This window comes from Cajanus cajan, chromosome 2 (assembly GCF_000230855.2).
Source record: "Cajanus cajan strain Asha chromosome 2, NIPB_CcT2T_4, whole genome shotgun sequence".
In the NCBI taxonomy this organism is placed as follows: domain Eukaryota; kingdom Viridiplantae; phylum Streptophyta; class Magnoliopsida; order Fabales; family Fabaceae; genus Cajanus; species Cajanus cajan.
In genome coordinates, this window is record NC_138518.1 from 1758134 (window position 1) to 1777620 (window position 19487).

At 41.0% G+C, this 19487-nt stretch overlaps 1 protein-coding gene and 1 pseudogene across 1 annotated transcript; one reads left to right on the top strand and one right to left on the bottom strand.

Annotated features, from left to right (window-relative positions):
* Positions 1 to 1758: 1758 nt before the first annotated feature.
* Positions 1759 to 5511, top strand: LOC145954089 (putative disease resistance RPP13-like protein 1; annotated as a pseudogene).
* Positions 5512 to 9975: 4464 nt separating this feature from the next.
* Positions 9976 to 17367, bottom strand: LOC109811976 (uncharacterized). The gene is made up of 3 exons (XM_083067739.1): positions 15757 to 17367; positions 11853 to 15528; positions 9976 to 10373 (listed from the first exon to the last, which is right to left on the bottom strand). Exons 1-3 carry the CDS (start codon positions 17365 to 17367, stop codon positions 9976 to 9978), a joined length of 5685 nt encoding a protein of 1894 aa, XP_082923865.1.
* Positions 17368 to 19487: the final 2120 nt, after the last annotated feature.

Consider the following 19487-nt stretch of genomic DNA (forward strand, 5'->3'; position numbering starts at 1 on the left):
AAGGGAAGAATCAAATAGTTTTTAAATTTTGTAAAAGTTTATAAACTTGATTTATTCAATACAAATTTGTTAAAATTCAATATAGGTCATGAGTTATTAAATATAATAACTCTTTAAGGAGCAAGTAGGTTCTCCTCACATACACACACAAACACACACACACTGTTTACGATGAAACTCGTTTACGGATTCTTTTTATTCGAACTAGCACACGGACATTGTTTCAATTTAGGCATTCAACGTGTTTTACGAAATGAGGTATGAAGCAGTAACAATGGAGTAGAGTATTTTAGAGATTAACCGTTGCTACGTGTTCATTAATGATTACCAAATAATGATATTCATGTACATAAATGCGCAGAGAAATAGAATGAACAATAGAGATACTAGCAATACATATCATCATTCACAATATTCAAACTATTACAACATTTTAGCATTTGAGTACTTGCAACTATGATTGAATGAAAAAGAATGCTATACTAATTCTAATCCTAAAAAGAGAAAATAAAAATGGCCGAGAAGTGATCATACCCAAAGATAATTCCTCGCATGGAAGCCATATGTGTAGGCAGAGAATGCTTGAAAATCTCGTGTAAGTATGAGTTTTTCGACCTTCGTAAAGGAGTATGCCTTTCCTATTTATAGAAATCCTCAAGAGTAGTTATTTCTGTGTACACGTATTATGGGTACATAACTGTTGTCCACTAAGCCCATTACGTGGATTAAAATAAAAACCTCTCGTAACCGTTTGCCCCACGTATTTTTTACCTCTTCGATCCATGTTTTATTAACTGCTTTAAGATAACTACTCAAACCACTTTAAGAAACCTCTAGTAACCTCCTCCATCTATTTTTTCGAGCACTTCTCTGTTCGATTCGATTAATGTTCTTCGACCCATCTCACACGTGAACAAATAAGGCTTCTGATATGACCCTGGTAAGTGTTCGACCTTTATCTTCCTTTCGAGTAGTTTCATAGATATAACTTTCGAGTAGCTTTCGAATTCTGGGTTTCAAGTAGTTCTAACACACACACACACACACATATATATATATATATATATATATATATATATATATATATTCTGATACATTTGTATATATAATTTAAGTTTATAATAATACCCCTAACTTTTTATATGTGTTTAAATATTCAAAATATATCTACTAACATTTTTTTTAAAATTAAAATATAATATACTTTACTCATAATTATAATATTTATCTTATTTTTAATGAGATACAAGTCTCTCAATTTGGATGAGGTGCAATGTTGAAGGATCCATGTGGTTTGGAGAGAAAGTGACTCACAACCCATGTTGTGAACGGTTGTGTTGTCATAAACACTCATGTGATTGGTTGACTGGCCATTAAACCTCTTTAGATCGATCCAGATTTCATTCACACATTCACGCATTTAAGTATTCAAAAACTGTTACATGAAGATCCGAAAATCATATTATTTTGTTAGTAAATAAAAAAATATCCATTATTATTCAAAGCATTTAATCTTAATCTAATAGTCATGATACATGACTGCATGTGAATGCAAGGAATCATAGCACGTCATTCATGCCTGGAATATAGCTGTAATATCTGTATTATCATGGTTGACTGGCCAACAAAGGAAAGAAAAATAGCTTTCTACTCATTTCATCAGTATAGTAATCCTGCTTTGCACTCAGTCGTTCATTGCCATAAGCTGCACTTCAAATTTCTCATTTCCATTCATCCACTCCCTTTCCTATTCCTACCATGGCAGCAGAATTTGTTGGTGGTGCTCTTCTTTCTGCTTTCATCCAAACTGCAGTTGACAGACTAGCTTCTCCTCAAGTTGTAGACTTCTTTCGTGGAAGGAAACTTGATGAGAAACTGCTGAACAAGTTAAAGGGGAAGCTACGGTTCATCAATGCTGTGGTTGATGATGCAGAACTAAAGCAGATTGAAAATCAACTTGTGAGAGACTGGCTTTTTGAGGTCAAAGATGTTGTGCATGATGCAGAGGATCTCTTGGATGAAATAGACTATGAACTCACCAGATGCCAAGTGGAAGCTGAATCTGAACCTCAAACCTTTTTTCACAAGGTACCAAATTTCTTCAATACTACTTTCAGTTCTTTTAACAGGAAAATTGACTCAAGGATGAAAGAAGTCTTTGAGAAACTAGAAGATCTTGTGAACCAAAGGGGTGATCTAGGATTAAAAGAGGCAACTTATTCTAGTGCTGGATCAGGTAGTAAAGTGTCACAAAAATTGCCATCAACATCTTTGGTGGTTGAAAATGTTATTTACGGCAGAGATAATGACAAAGAAATGATCTTTAATTGGCTCACATCAGAAACTAACAATCGTAACAAGCTAACAATACTTTCTATTGTTGGCATGGGTGGGGTGGGTAAGACCACACTTGCCCAACATGTATATAATGACCCAAGGTTAGAGGAGGCTAAATTTGATATCAAAGCTTGGGTTTGTGTTTCAGATGATTTTGATGTTTTTACATTGACAAGAACAATTCTTGAGACAATCACTAAAGCAAAAGATGCTATTGAAAAAAACCTAGAAATGGTTCATGGAAGATTGAAAGAAGAATTGTCAGGGAAGAGATTTTTTCTGGTTTTGGATGATGTTTGGAATGAAGACCAAGAGAAATGGGAATATGTGCAAACTCCTCTTAATTATGGGGCATCGGGAAGTAGAATTATTGTCACCACACGCAGTGTGAAAGTTGCTTCCACTGTGCAGTCATGTAAAGTGCATCAACTAAAACAATTACAAGAACAACATTGTTGGGAAGTTTTTGCTAAACATGCATTCCAAGATGATCACCCTCAGTTGGATGCTGAGCTGGAGGAGATTGCTACAAAGATAGTTAAAAAGTGCAAAGGATTGCCTTTGGCCTTAAAAACAATTGGAAGTCTTTTAAGTACAAAGTCATCTATTACAGAATGGAAAAGTATATTGATAAGCAAGATATGGGACTTACCAAAAGAACATTGTAAAATTATCCCTGCTCTATTTTTGAGCTATCATCACCTTCCTTCTCATCTCAAGAGATGTTTTGCTTATTGTGCATTATTTCCCAAAGATTACGAGTTTAAAAAGAAGGATTTAATTATGTTTTGGATGGCTGAAAATTTTTTGCTATGTCCTCAACAGAGCAAAAGTCCAGAGGAAGTTGGTGAACAATACTTTCATGATCTTTTATCAAGATCTTTCTTTCAACGATCAAGTAAATCAGAAATGTTCATCATGCATGACCATTTGAATGATTTGGCAAAATATGTATGTGGAGATATTTGTTTCAGGCTGGGAGTTGATAAAGCAAAAAGTATACCAGAAACAACCCGTCATTTTTCAATTGTAGTAAATGGCCTTAGACATTTTCATGGGTTTGAAAGTTCATATGATGCTGCTAAGAGGTTGCATACATTTATTCCAATAGAGGGGAAAGGGGATTTTCGTACTTATTGGCAATGCAAGATTTCGAGTCATGAGTTGTTCTCCAAGTTTAAATCCTTATATGTATTATTATCTTTGTCCCATTGTGCTAACCTTAGAGACATGCCTGACTCTCTAGGTGAACTTAAACATCTTCGTTCGTTAGATCTTTCAAGAACTAACATAAAAAGACTACCAGATTCAACATGTTTGCTCTATAACTTGCAAATACTGAAGTTGAACTTTTGTAAGAATTTGGAGGAGTTGCCATCAGGAATGCATAAGCTTACTAATTTGCGTTGCCTTGAATTTATAAATACTAAAGTGAGGAAGATGCCAATGCATTTGGGAAGACTGAAGAATCTTCATGTATTGAGTTCGTTTTGTGTTAGCAAAGGTAGTGAGTTTAGTATTAAGCAGCTAGGAGGACTCAATCTTCATGGAGGGATATCAATTAGGGAGTTAGAGAATATTGTGAATCCCTCTGATATACTAGCTGCAGATTTTAAAAGCAAAACACACCTTGTGGAGCTGAAGTTAGAATGGAATTGGAACCACATCCCTGATGATCCAAGGAAAGAGAAGGAAGTACTTGAGAATCTACAACCTTCTAAACACTTGAAGGCTTTGTCAATCTATAACTATGGTGGTACAGAATTTCCAATTTCCTTATCAAGTGTGAATGTGGTGTCCTTACGCTTGGAGTTTTGTAAATATTGCGTTGTTTTGCCTCCTTTTGGAATTTTGCCATTTTTAAAGGACCTGAAGATTATAGGGCTTAATGGGATAGTTAGTATTGGTGCTGAATTTTATGGGAGTAACTCTTCATTTACATCCTTGAAAAGATTGTACTTCTCCAAAATGACAGAATGGGAATGTAAAGCTGTTTTTCCACGTCTTCAATATCTTCGTATAGAGCGATGTCCCAAGCTGAAAGGACTGTCAGAGCATCTTCTTCATTTAAAGGAAATAGTTATTCGTTGGTGTGAAAGTCTCAGCATGGAAGCATTGCCACTTGAAGGGATTGGATGCACCATATCTAATACTTCTCTTGTATCCTTGAAAATTGTTAATTGTCCGAATATGAATATTCCCATGGGATGTTGCTACGATTTCCTTGTAACATTGAAAATCTCATGCTTTCACTCTCTAATGACCTTTCCATTGGATGTCTTCCCAAAACTTGTTTCGCTTGACCTCGCAAGTTGTCCTAATTTACAAATGATTTCACAGGAGCACACTCATAATCATCTTAAAGCCTTGAACATTTATTTTTGCCCCAATGTGAATACTTTCATGGGATGTTGCTATGATTTCCTTGTAAAATTGGTGATCATGGATTCTCACTCTCTAACGACCTTTCCTCTAGATTTCTTCCCAAAACTGTATTCTCTTCAACTCAGCGAGTGTTGTAATCTACAAATGATTTCACAGGAGCACACTCATAATCATCTCAAGGACCTACAAATTGATGGGTGCCCTCAATTTGAATCATTTCCTAGTCAAGGATTATTTGCACCCTGTCTAGAGAAATTTAAAATTTAGAAGTTGGAGAATTTGAAATTATTGCCTAAAAGCATGCATATCCTGCTTCCATTACTTACTGAGCTACAAATAGAGGATTGTCCACAAGTGGAGATGTTCTCGGATGGAGGTTTGCCATCAAATCTAAAATGGTTGTGTCTCTCAAGTTTCAAACTTATAGCCTCATTGAAAGGGGCCTTGGGAGCCAACACCTGTCTTCAAATATTGTCCATTCAAAAAATGAATGTGGAGTCTTTTCTAGATGAAGGTTTTCTGCCACTCTCTCTTACTTCACTACAAATAAGTAATTGCCCAGATCTTAAAAAATTGGACTACAAGGGTCTCAGCCACCTCTCCTCACTCAAGGAATTGTACATTTATTTATGCCCCAACCTCGAATGCTTGCCAGAGGAGGGTCTTCCCAAATCCATTTCAAACCTTCAAATTTGGCTTTGTCCGTTGCTCAATAAGCGTTGCAAGAAACCAGAAGGTGAAGACTGGATAAAGATTGCACACATTAAAAACTTGAAGATTGTAAACTAAGATGAACCACGAGTTCAAAACTAAACATTAACCAATTCTGATGTGTCTACATCTTCTTCAGGTGCCAATTCTCCACAATATCTCTGCATGCAACTTTTGAAATACAGTCTTGTTTATTGTAAATATTTAACTCTCTAGTTACCATTTACCAAACAATAGCATAACAAATTACACTTCAACTGATTAATATTTGATTAACCATGTTTTAATATTTTGTTTTACATGCACAAATATCTAGTATCGATTCACATTATTGAAAATGAATTCCAACCAAATGTTTTTCTTATAATTAGGGCCCAAGGAAAATAGCGAAGGCAGTGAAGTGCAAAAGTTCTGGCATGTGGCATCCATTTTGTAAGTTAAAGAGTACTATGTTATTAAGAGTATTGGGGTAAATTTTGTTAGGGTTATTGGATTTGTATTTGTATGAGAGGAATATATATTTATCAAGAGGGATATTATATTTTGTTGTGCAACAAGTATTCGAAGATATTTTGTATCTGTTTGAGGAGATACTTTTTTCAATTTTCTTGTTTATTAAGTATTTAAACACACATCTCTACATATTGGTATTGATGTTGTCCATTTTGAAGTTTACACCCTCATGATTTTACTTTTAGTCATTGTTGAGATTTCCGTTGAAGTACTTTTGTTATAATTGTAAATCAGTTTAATTCTATCAACGGTCTCAAACACGGCAAGTATACCGGCCGTTCAAGTAGTAAAAAATATCGTATCCACAGGGATTAGAAGATAATATAAGCATTTATTGACTATTCGTGACTAAAGAATAATTCCAATTTGTAGTTTGTCATGTGAATGTGAATTAAAGATCATGACTACTGGAATAAAAATTATACAAACATTTGGTTGTGAGTGGAAAAGGTTAGAAATGATATTGTGAAATTGTGAGGTTGTGGGGTTAGATTTCACCAAACGTTAAACTAATGAATCCTTAATCTCTTGTTAAATTCATTGCTTAGTCAACCCATAAGTTTACTCAAACCTAATCCCTTAGAGAAAGAGCCTAGGTGCGGATATTGAATATCAATCCCTTGAATACCCAATACCTACACCCGCATTATGGGCTAGGGTTTAAGACTACTAATGGGTCAAGCTCTATCCCTAGATACAATCTCCACTAGGCATATGTTCCAGAACTAATTTCAAAGGTATTTCCCAGTACTCAATGGAACCTTAAATCATGCAAAGGGTGATCAATCCAAAGCAAGCATTAAGTAAAGAAACAAACACAACAATGAATGAAACAACATGTATAAATATCATTGAAAACGTTAGGATTACACTAGAATTCGTTGGTTACATCTAACCCCACACAAAATGGGTGGAACCACTCAAAATTGAGGGCAAAACAAAATAGAGATGAAGGGAGAAATGAAGAAACCGAAGGAAAGACCCACACACGAACAGCTCCAAGCTCCGGGAATCCCTTCCACAGCTCCTAAAACTTGTCCAATGTGTGAATGTCGGAGAAACCCTCGAAAATGGCTTCAAATACGAGCCTGGGAGGTCAGATTAGGGTTTCGCGCCCGGCTCATAAGTCTTCGCGCCCGGCTCCGAGTCTTCTGAGCACTTTCTGCCTCATTATAAGCCCGGCACAATTACTTTTACGCCCGGCGCAGTGTCTTCCAGAGGCTTTCAAGCATTCTCTGCCTTAGAGCAAGCCCGGCGCAATTCTCTATTAAGCCCGGCGCAATTCGTTCCAGAGAGTATTGAGGTACTCTCTGCCTCGATCACGCCCGGCGTGGTGGAGTCTCGCGCCCGGCGCATGTATGACTTCCAGAAGTCCACTGCTCTGTTCTTCTCAAGCCCGGCGCGGCGTCATCTTGCGCCCGGCGCAGCCACTCTGCTCTGCTCCTTGGCTCCTTATGTTTCCAATCTAAAAGATCTTCAATCCTCAAATCTCTAGCTCAATACCTGCACAAAAAATGAGGTGTATTAAGGTATTGTTAGCTAAAATGGGTTAGCTATATCTGCACAAAAGATGAGTCAAAAAGGGAACAATTATCTTGCAATGGTGCTAAGAATGAGTAGAGTTGTACAATAATTCTCATTCAAAAAGATGTATAATTGAGACTTAACAACTCCCCCAAACTTAGAACCTTGCTTGTCCTCAAGCAAAAGGTAATTAATCTAGCAGATAATAAGCAATGCAAGTGTGTCAAATTCTACATCCTAGTTCACTTGTATTTTCCTTTCGCAAGCATGAACCTCAGATGAACTTTCAGTCACAATTGTTGTAATGGAACATGACAAGGTGCAAACAAAGGTTTCAAAAGAGATCAAAGAGCTGAGAAGAGTAATGACTATCTGTGTATACATCCTCACTAGGAAAGTGTTTCTCTCTATGCACACTAGTGTATTAGGGTGAGTGTTTCTCTCATATCTACTACTCACGCCACATGATTTAACTTTGCTCTTCGTTTCCAAATGAAACCAGTGGTAAAACAAATGCAGGCACTTATCACAAGGTCTTTATTAGGGAAATTCTGGGTCAAGCAGGGTCAAGCATTAGCAGTTTTATGGTTTTTCAAGGATTGAAGGTGCTATGGCTTAAGAGAGCAATTGGAATTTTTACAATGATATCCCTCTCCATACCCCAATACAACAATTTAGCACACATGCCCTTTCTCGGATCCAAGCCATTAGCCTTTATGAGATGCATATTTACACTTTTGTATCTTAATATTTTTGTTTTTTGTTTTGCTTTATCTCTCTCTTTTTTTTTTTTTTTTTTTTTTTTTTTTTGAATGGCTGATCACATACTTCCTTTTTCCCCAAAATTTCCCATTTAACAACTCCCCCAAACTTATTTGATGTCATCAATTTGCTCTCTTAACCAAAGCAACGGTTATGGTTCATTTTTCATGGTTTGGGAGAAGTAGAAGGTGTGGTGTTTGGGCTTAGGAAAGTATGAGTCAAGTGAGAAGTGAAAATGGCTTCTTGGCTTAGGAGGTTAACAAAATAAGGAACAATATGAATGCCTTGATCATATAAGTGCATAACATAAGCAAACCACCAGGGAAACTCAAGCAAAGTCTATCATGCAACCTAAGCGTAGTTCACTGATCAGTGTTTAGGCTCAAACCTCACCCGGCTATGCATCCACAAACTATCAAGCTCAGCTCAGTTCTATGATCAACATTGAAACCCGTATGCAACTAGTCATGAACTAAAGATCTAATGTGACTTGAAAATGTCTAGGGTACAAACACTATGAACATCAAGCAAACTACAATCCAGAATCAACCACAAGCAAAGCAAGTATCAACAAGATTAAAAACCATGCTAAAGCAGAATATTCACAAAAAGAACCAACAAAGTAATCACCAACAGAAACTAAATATAATAACTAAAGCAGAGTTCTGAAACATGAATAGTACAACACTGAAATGGAAAGACTAAAACATAAATGACAAGAAAAACAATAAAAAGTAGCTAAGTCAAGCTCCTTCCGTATCCATCATGGGGCCTGGTCATCATCATGTCCGGGGTCAGCTCCACCCTCCTCAGCAGCAGCAGCAACACCAGCATCCTCGGCAGCTCCACCCCCCCAAAGAAAGAGGCCTGGTCCCCAGGCCACCCCGTGTAAGAATGGTAATCAGCGGTGGTGGGGAATTGGTAATCAGGGGCAGAGTGCAGCGTGAAACTCCTGAATGCATCAAACATGAAGGTCTGTCCACGGTGGAGAGACTCCATTTGGCCCTCGTGCCTCTGCATAAAAGTATCGAGGCGGTCCTCCTGGCGCTGCATGAATGTGGTCATGCGACCCTCCAAGGCGTCAAAACGCTGATGGATAGTGAGGGGAGGGTCTGGGACAGCAGCATCATCCATAGGCACGTCCTCCTGGGGCCCAGCAGCATGAATAGGCTCGGGGGCAGGGACTGCTGGTGGAGCGCGGTCCTGGCAATAGGCAGAGATGTATCTGCTGTCAATGGCCCTGCCAGGACCCTCAAAAGGTGGTGAGTGGACATCCACACCGGCAAGCTGACACAACTGGGTGATGAGGGATGGATGTCCTAGTGCTGAGCCAGGTGCGGAGTTGGCACAGCCAGCGATCTCCATGCAAATAATGCCCCCCAGATCCACGGTCCTCTGAGTCATGATACAGTACATAAGCATGGATCGGGTCCAATGCAGGTCAGAAACGTGGGAGCACGGGAGAATGTTAGCATGCACCAAAGCTGACCAAATTCTAACCACCAGTAGAAGATCCCTGCGTTTCACGTGCAGAGGTTGCTGAGCTCGGTTCCTGTGGAACCCACGTCCTGGCATACATATGGCAGCCTCAACCACATCAGGATCCATAGTAGTGTGGCTGTAGTTGCCGTACTCATTCTGCTCATCGTCCCTCAGTGTAGTCCCCAAAAATTCATTGATCGTCCGAGCGTCAAAGGGAACATGCACACCCCTAACATAGCTAGTGAATGGGGCAAGGCCCTCCTATCTCAGAGCATTAGTGTAGAACTCTTTGACCACAGCTATGTTAGCCGGAAGTGGATAGGAACCGAGCTTTTCCCATCGGCGCCTGCGCAGTTCATCTTGAAACTCGGGAGCCTCATTTGGCTCCAGCTCGACCCGCCTCTCCAGTATAAATTTTCGAGCACTAGTGACCTCGAAATGCTTCTCATTGCGTTCTGTCAGAAAGAGGTTGGAATAGGGTCGACTCGGTCGGCGCGAGGGCTGACCCGATTTCCCTGCACGAGAGCGCTTACTGGAGGAAGCCATCTGCAGAAAATACACAACAGAAATCCCAGGCAGACAGACATGAGCATAAAACATATAAGGATGACCAGTGCAATTTACTAAAAAGGAAACTAGCCCTAGACTGAAACTAAACCCTAAAAAGAAGCTAAAAACAGTGAAAAGAAGGGTCCAGATGTGATTTGCGCCGGGCATAGGATTTCATTCGCCTGGCGCAGGGAGTGTAGAAATTCTCTGGAAACACTCGCGCCAGGCGCAAATCAAATTTGCGCCAGGCGTGAGACAACATAATATCTCTCTGGAGACTCGCGTGCCGGGCGCAAAACAGAATTGCGCCAGGCGCACCACAGAAGAATTAAAATTTCAAAACAGAGGGCGCCGGGCATAGGATTTCATGCGCTGGGCTTGAAGTCAAACGGAAAATTTAACTCGTTTTGTGCCAAGCATGGTTCGGTGCGCCTGGCGGTCATGCACCCAGGGGTTATACATATGACAACATTCTAGCCCTAAACCCCCAATGTGGGTCAACAGAAACCTTAGGACCCCAAAAACCGAAAACGGAAAGAACAAGCTACAAAACAAGACAGAAAAACCAAGAGGAACGAAAGAAAATGAAAAGGAAGAAAAAAGGACTTACTTGAGTGGAGTAGAGAATGAAGAAGGCGAAGAAACTAAGCCTAGATGTTCCCTTGAGATGTAGAGCGTGAATTGAACGTGCCCTTGGGAGAGGAAGACGGAGAATGAGATGGAAGAGGAGGAGGCGTGAGAGTGGAGAGAAAGTGGGAGAAGTGGGGCGTGAGAGTGGAGAGAAAGGGGGAAAGTGCGAGGTTCTGTTTGAAATGGAGGGAGGTTATTGGGCATCTGAACCGTCACGCCGGGCGCACTAAATTGTCACGCCGGGCTTGGTATCAGTAGAATACCAAAGGTTGGCCTAATCTGGTATGATGCCGGGCGGTGCCATTCTGCGCCCGGCGCAATTAGGGTTACTACGTGCCAAAATTTAATGCGCCGGGCATGGAAGATGGTAAGCCCGGCGCAATTAATGCTCAGACCTTCCAGTGGTGAATGCGCTAAGCGCGCCGGGCCTGCCTACCCCCTGGAGCACCTAACTATTAATGCGCCCGGCACGCCAATAAATGCGCCTGGCTTGGTCGTTCCAGTGCCACAATGAAGTTTGGGCCGGGCGCAATTAGAGATTGAGCCCGGCGTGGGTGTTGGCAGAGACCAAATGACTTTGGTGCGCTGGGCATGGATATATCTCGCCCGGCGTGAAAAGTTCTATTTAAGCTTACACCTAGGCTTTTCCACTCTTTACACTCCTAACATATTCAACTCAAATCTGTCCACTCAAGCATGATTCACACTTAACACATAATATCAAACACAAACAACACAATACAACATACATATCATAGACTATGCACAATCATAAAACAAGTCACAAAAACGAATATAGTATATAATTAGAACACATGCATACTAAAGGCTAAAACTCAAGTGACTGGAAAGCATATAACAACATAGTTCAGAACTCTGGGTTGCCTCCCAGGAAGCGCTTGTTTACTGTCCCGAGCCTGACAAGAAGAGACCTCAAGGGTCTCTAAAAGAAAGGATACAGCAGAGTCTTTCGACTTCTCCACCCAAGTAGGGTTTCAACCGCTGTCCATTCACAACCCAGCTTCTTTGTGCCTCAGAATCTTCAATTTCTATGGCACCATAGGGTTTCACCTCCTTGACTCTGAAAGGGCCAGACCACTTTGATCTCAGTTTTCCAGGGAAGAGTTTGAGCCTGGAATTGAACAGAAGTACCGACTGGCCTGCCCTGAACTCTCTCTTCAGAATTTTCCTGTCATGATAGCTCTTGACTTTTTCCTTGTAAAGCTTGGATGATTCATAGGCTTGTAGCCTCAATTCATCAAGAGCATGCAGCTCCAACTTCCTTTTCTCACCAGTGCTGAGAGGGTCAAAATTCAGCAGCTTCAAAGCCCAATAAGCTTTGTGCTCCAGTTCTACAGGAAGGTGGCAAGCTTTTCCATACACCAACTGAAATGGAGTGAGACCAATTGGAGACTTGAAGGCGGTTCTATAAGCCCATAGAGCTTCATCAAGCTTTGTAGACCAGTCCTTCCTTGAAGCTGACACAGTCTTCTCCAGAATCCTCTTGATCTCTCTGTTAGAGACCTCAGCTTGCCCATTGGTTTGAGGGTGATAGGCGGTAGCAACCTTATGATGGACTCCATAATGTTCTAGAGCCCTTTCCAACTGAGCATTACAGAAGTGTGAACCTCCATCACTGATAAGTACCCTGGGGGTGCCAAATCTGCTGAATATGTGCTTCTTGAGGAACTTCACTACTGTTTTGCCATCCGCCTTGGGTGTAGCAATAGCTTCAACCCATTTTGAGACATAGTCCACTGCCACAAGAATATATTCATTTGTGAAGGAAGAAGGCAGTGGGCCAACAAAATCTATGCCCCAACAATCAAACACCTCAACCTCCTGCATATTTTGTAAGGGCATCTCATGCTTTCTTGTGATTCCTCCGGCCCTCTGACAACTGTCACACTGTTTGGCATGACTATGGGCATCTTTGAAGAGTGTCGGCCAGTAAAATCCAGCTTGAAGCACTTTGGCAGCTGTTCTTTCTCCATTGAAGTGCCCTCCATAAGGAGAGTTGTGACAGTGCCACAAAATACTCTTGGCCTCCTCTCTTGAGACGCACCTCCTCAATAAGCCGTCTGAACCACTCTTGAACAAGTGAGGGTCATCCCATACATAGTAGGTAGCATCACGGAGGAACTTCTTCTTTTGGTGCCATGTGAAATCTTCAGGAATAACGCCAGCTGCCTTGAAGTTTGCTAAATCCGCAAACCAAGGCCGCTCTTGCACCGTGAACAATTTTTCATCAGGGAACTCCTCCAAGATTTCTTTCTCCTTCAGGGTCACCTCATCATTTATAAGCCTTGAGAGGTGGTCAGCAACCAGATTCTCCTTGCCACTCTTATCTTTTATCTCCAGATCAAACTCTTGAAGCAGAAGAATCCACCTTATGAGTCTTGGTTTGGAATCCGGCTTGGTGAGTAAGTACTTAATGGCTGCATGATCTGTGAACACAACCACTTTGGAACCAATCAAATAGGACCGAAATTTTTCCAATGCAAATACTATGGCTAGCAACTCTTTTTCAGTGGTGGCATAATTAATTTGTGCCTCATTTAAAACTTTGCTAGCATAGTGAATAGCATGAAAAAGTTTAGTCCTCCTTTGGCCTAAGACTGCCCCAACCGCATAATCACTAGCATCACACATGAGTTCAAAATCTAGTGTCCAATCTGGTACAGTGATTATGGGTGCAGAGGTGAGTCTAACTTTTAAAGTTTCAAAAGCTTTCATACAAGAATCATTGAAGCAAAAAGGAGTGTCTTTGTTTAGGAGATTGCTTAGGGGTCTGGCTATCATTGAAAAATCTTTTATAAATCGTCTGTAAAAGCCAGCATGCCCTAAGAAACTCCTAATACCTTTGACATTGATGGGTGGAGGGAGTTTTTCTATTACCTCCACTTTGGCTGGGTCAACTTCAATGCCCTTGTGAGAGATCTTGTGCCCTAATACTATCCCCTCGGTCACCATGAAATGGCATTTTTCCCAGTTGAGGATAAGGTTGGTCTCCAAGCATCTTCTAAGCACCACTTCAAGATTGGTTAGGCACTCGTCAAATGAAGACCCGAACACGGAGAAATCATCCATGAAGACCTCAATGCTCTTCTCCACCAAGTCGGAGAATATAGCTAGCATGCATCGTTGAAATGTTGCAGGAGCATTGCACAGTCCAAATGGCATCTTCCGATACGCAAAGACACCAAAAGGACAAGTGAAAGCGGTCTTCTCCTGATCTTCCGGATCCACCACAATCTGGTTGTAGCCTGAATACCCATCAAGAAAGCAATAATAAGCTTGGCCAGCTAATCTCTCAAGCATCTGATCCATGAATGGAAGTGGAAAATGATCCTTCCTGGTAGCCTTGTTGAGCTTCCGATAATCAATACACATTCTCCACCCCGTGACCGTTCTAGAAGGAATTAGCTCATTCTTCTCATTCCGAATCACCGTCATGCCACCCTTCTTTGGAACCACTTGCACAGGACTCACCCATGCACTATCAGAAATGGGGTAGATCATGCCGGCATCCAACAGCTTCATCACTTCCTTCTTCACCACCTCCTTCATCACAGGATTAAGCCTCCTCTGTGGTTGAGCAACCGGCTTGTACTCATCCTCCATAAATATCTTATGCATGCAATAGGCTGGGCTAATTCCCTTGAGATCAGAAATAGACCAACCAATTGCCCCTTGATAGAACTTCAAAACTCTCACAAGCTTCTCCTCCTCCAATGTGGATAAGGAGCTACTTATGATAACCGGCTTGCTTCCACCTTCTTCTAGAAACACATACTTGAGATGAGAAGGGAGTATTTTCAACTCAAGCTTCGGGGTAATCACCTCTCCTTCCTCCTTCAAATCTTTCATATGCCCTGAATCCGGTGTCACCTCCTTATATGAATCAAGGCTCTTCAAACATGCCTCAATCTCTCTATCTTCTTCTTCATGGAGGTATTCAACCATATTGATTAGGACTTTCTCCAAAGGGGTAGAAAAAGAGATATGCTTCCTTGTATCTTCAATAAGGCCATCAATTACATCAACCCGGAAGCAACTGCTCTTGTCCTTGGGGTAGTGCATGGCATCAAACACATCAAAATTGACCTCTTCATCATTCACTCTCACCTTAAGCTTCCCATCATCCACATCAATTAGAACTCTTGCAGTCTTCATGAATGGTCGGCCAAGAATGAGAGGTACATCAATGTCCTCTTCAATATCCATCACCACGAAATCAGCGGGAAACAAGAAACGGTCCACCTTCACCAGAACATCCTCCACAATGCCGTGAGGATACTTCACAGATCGATCAGCTAACTGCAAAGTCATGCGAGTTGGCTTCACTTCCAAATCACCAATCCTCTGAAGCATAGATAAGGGCATAAGATTGATGCTAGCCCCCAAATCAAGTAAGGCCTTCCCAATAGCTAGACTCCCAATAGTGACTGGAAGAGTGAAACTACCAGGGTCCTTGGATTTTGTTGGCAACATCTTCTGGATAATGGCACTACACCCCGCCTCCAATGTGATAGTCTCCTCTTCAAAATACTTTCTCTTCTTGGTGAGGAGATCTTTCATGAACTTGGCATATGTAGGCATTTGCTCTAATGCCTCGGAGAACGGAATGTTAATCTGCAAGGTCTTGAAAATCTCTAAGAACCGAGCATATTGCCTCTCCTTATCGCTTCTTGAAGGTGCATGAGGATACGGTAAGCTCTTGGTGGGTGGTACCTTCACTATACTCCTCTCCTCCAAGGGTGCTTTATTTTTTTCTCTACTGACTCCTTCTTTTTCTTTTTCAATCTCTTTCTCTTTCTCATTCTTTTTGGTATTTTCATTTTTCTTCTTATTTTCATCAACCAACTCGCTTCCTCCACTCTTTCTCAACGCTCCTGGGCCCTCCAAGATGATCTCTTCATCAACACTAGCATCATCTTCTACACTCATATCATTCACCTCCTCGCTCTCCTTTTTCTTCTCATTCTCCTTCACCACAAATTCCCGACCACTTCTTGTAGATACAACATTCAAGTGCCCTTTCGGGTTTTGCTCGGTGTTGGCTGAGAAAGAACCTTTTTGTTGCTCTGCCAGCTGTTTTGCTATTTGGCCCACCTGTATCTCCAGATTTTTAATTGAAGCATCAGTATTCTTTTGATTGGACATAGACAATTGCATGAATTGTTGCAATGTGTCTTCCAACTTAGTGGTTCTTTCATATAAAGGTGGGTGTTGGTGTTGATGTGGAGGCCTGCTACTTGATGAAGCATTCATGTCTGGCTTGTTTCCACCATAGTTATTTCTCCACCCCTGATTTGAATTTTGCGGATAGGGGTGTTGAGAGAAATTTTGCCGCCCTTGATTCCCCATATAATTCACTTCTTCACCTTGGGAATTAGATGAACCGGCACAAAAACCATTAAGGTGGTCACCTCCACAAAAATCACATGCCAATACTTGTTGCATAGGAGGATTATTAGCGTGCATAGCTTGAAATTGTTGAGGAAGCTTGGCCATTTGTTGGTTCAAGGCTTCAATTTGTTGGGAAAGTATCTTGTTTTGAGCTAACACCGCATCTTGGGTACTCAGCTCCAAAACTCCTCTCTTGTGTGAAGAGCTTCTACCGTGCTGGCTCCTAAAGTCTGTGGAAGCCATGGACTCAATGATTGTGATAGCCTCTTCAGCAGTTCTGAACATGACTGACCCTCCAAAAGAAGCATCCAATATCATCTTGGTTTGAGGTTGCAAACCATTGCAGAAGGTTTGCACTTGATGTTCTACCTCAAAACCATGGTTGGGGCACCTCCTCAACAGTGATTTGTATCTCTCCCATGCTTCACATAGTGGCTCATCTGCACCTTGAGCAAAAGTAGCAATAGCAGTTTTGGCCTCAGTGTTCTTGGACGGGGGAAAGAATCTGGCTAAGAATTTAGTTTCCACATCCCTCCACGTGGCTAGGCTTTGGTTTGGCTGAGAATGAAGCCAAGCCTTAGCCTTCCCATTCAGAGAAAATGGAAACAACCTCATGAATAGCGCCTCTTCATCAGCCCCAGAAACTCCAACTGAACCGCACAACTCATAAAAAGTGTAGAGATGAGTATGTGGGTCCTCATGGTCCAGGCCAGAAAATTGGTGAGAGCTGATAAGTTGTAGGAGTGCAGGCTTCATCTCTGCTAGTCTGTCATTCCTGTTAGGCCTCACAATGCTAGAGAATTCCCTCGGGCTAGTGTAGGTGAAAGCATCACCTATAGTGCGCCTCCGGTTATGATTGTCACCTTCACCTTCCATGTTGAACTCAGGAATGTCAGAGACAAGAACTTCAGGGATCTGATTGGTTGGTTGGCTGACTGGGTTTGCTCTAGTCCTCCTTCTCCTCCTGTTGCTGTTATTCCTCCTTGCAGTGCGTTCAATCTCAGGATCGTTCAACAATGGCTCAGAAGAAGCAGTACCTCTGGTTCGGATAGTACCTTGCATACAAGAGAAAACAACAGACTAGAGTGCACAAGTCAGCCCAAAGAATTCATTTGCTAAAATCAAAATTAACAATAAAAGTAAAGGAACAAGTCAAAAATAGCTATAAATACTAAATTGTCTTTCCAATCCCCGGCAACGGCGCCAAAAACTTGTTGAGATTTCCGTTGAAGTACTTTTGTTATAATTGTAAATCAGTTTAATTCTATCAACGGTCTCAAACACGGCAAGTATACCGGCCGTTCAAGTAGTAAAAAATATCGTATCCACAGGGATTAGAAAATAATATAAGCATTTATTGACTATTCGTGACTAAAGAATAATTCCAATTTGTAGTTTGTCATGTGAATGTGAATTAAAGATCATGACTACTGGAATAAAAATTATACAAACATTTGGTTGTGAGTGGAAAAGGTTAGAAATGATATTGTGAAATTGTGAGGTTGTGGGGTTAGATTTCACCAAACGTTAAACTAATGAATCCTTAATCTCTTGTTAAATTCATTGCTTAGTCAACCCATAAGTTTACTCAAACCTAATCCCTTAGAGAAAGAGCCTAGGTGCGGATATTGAATATCAATCCCTTGAGTACCCAATACCTACACCCGCATTATGGGCTAGGGTTTAAGACTACTAATGGGTCAAGCTCTATCCCTAGATACAATCTCCACTAGGCATATGTTCCAGAACTAATTTCAAAGGTATTTCCCAGTACTCAATGGAACCTTAAATCATGCAAAGGGTGATCAATCCAAAGCAAGCATTAAGTAAAGAAACAAACACAACAATGAATGAAACAACATGTATAAATATCATTGAAAACGTTAGGATTACACTAGAATTCGTTGGTTACATCTAACCCCACACAAAATGGGTGGAACCACTCAAAATTGAGGGCAAAACAAAATAGAGATGAAGGGAGAAATGAAGAAACCGAAGGAAAGACCCACACATGAACAGCTCCAAGCTCCGGGAATCCCTTCCACAGCTCCTAAAACTTGTCCAATGTGTGAATGTCGGAGAAACCCTCGAAAATGGCTTCAAATACGAGCCTGGGAGGTCAGATTAGGGTTTCGCGCCCGGCTCATAAGTCTTCGCGCCCGGCTCCGAGTCTTCTGAGCACTTTCTGCCTCATTATAAGCCCGGCGCAATTACTTTTACGCCCGGCGCAGTGTCTTCCAGAGGCTTTCAAGCATTCTCTGCCTTAGAGCAAGCCCGGCGCAATTCTCTATTAAGCTCGGCGCAATTCGTTCCAGAGAGTATTGAGGTACTCTCTGCCTCGATCACGCCCGGCGTGGTGGAGTCTCGCGCCCGGCGCATGTATGACTTCCAGAAGTCCACTGCTCTGTTCTTCTCAAGCCCGGCGCGGCGTCATCTTGCGCCCGGCGCAGCCACTCTGCTCTGCTCCTTGGCTCCTTATGTTTCCAATCCAAAAGATCTTCAATCCTCAAATCTCTAGCTCAATACCTGCACAAAAAATGAGGTGTATTAAGGTATTGTTAGCTAAAATGGGTTAGCTATATCTGCACAAAAGATGAGTCAAAAAGGGAACAATTATCTTGCAATGGTGCTAAGAATGAGTAGAGTTGTACAATAATTCTCATTCAAAAAGATGTATAATTGAGACTTAACAATCATCACTTAAAAGGCCTCTTACAAATAAATTATATGTATACATTATAAACTTTTATTTCTCCTCTTGTTCTAATAATGTGGGATCTTGTTTGTATCTCAACACTCTTTCTACATTCTTCTTGGTTTACACTTCTTTCATTATTTTAAGGAAGTTTCTGATAAAAAAAAATGAACTCAAGCTTCATAAATAGACTACTGAAACTGCAGGAAAATGACCCAAAAAATTCAGATATTAACATCACTAGTTGCATTCTTGATTAGTTAATGAAGTTTATTCTTTACATGACAGTACAGGTTTCTGGATGCATCAAAAGATATTGACCACTATTGATTCTCCACTATTATAGATCTTTGGTACAAGAATTTCTTAGGCCTCACTTGAAAGCATTAAGAAGCAAATTTGAGAGGGAATATTGCAAAACCAAATCTGCGAAACAAAGTTCTAATACAAATAAATAAAGAAAGTTCTTCTAACCCTGTTTTACTAG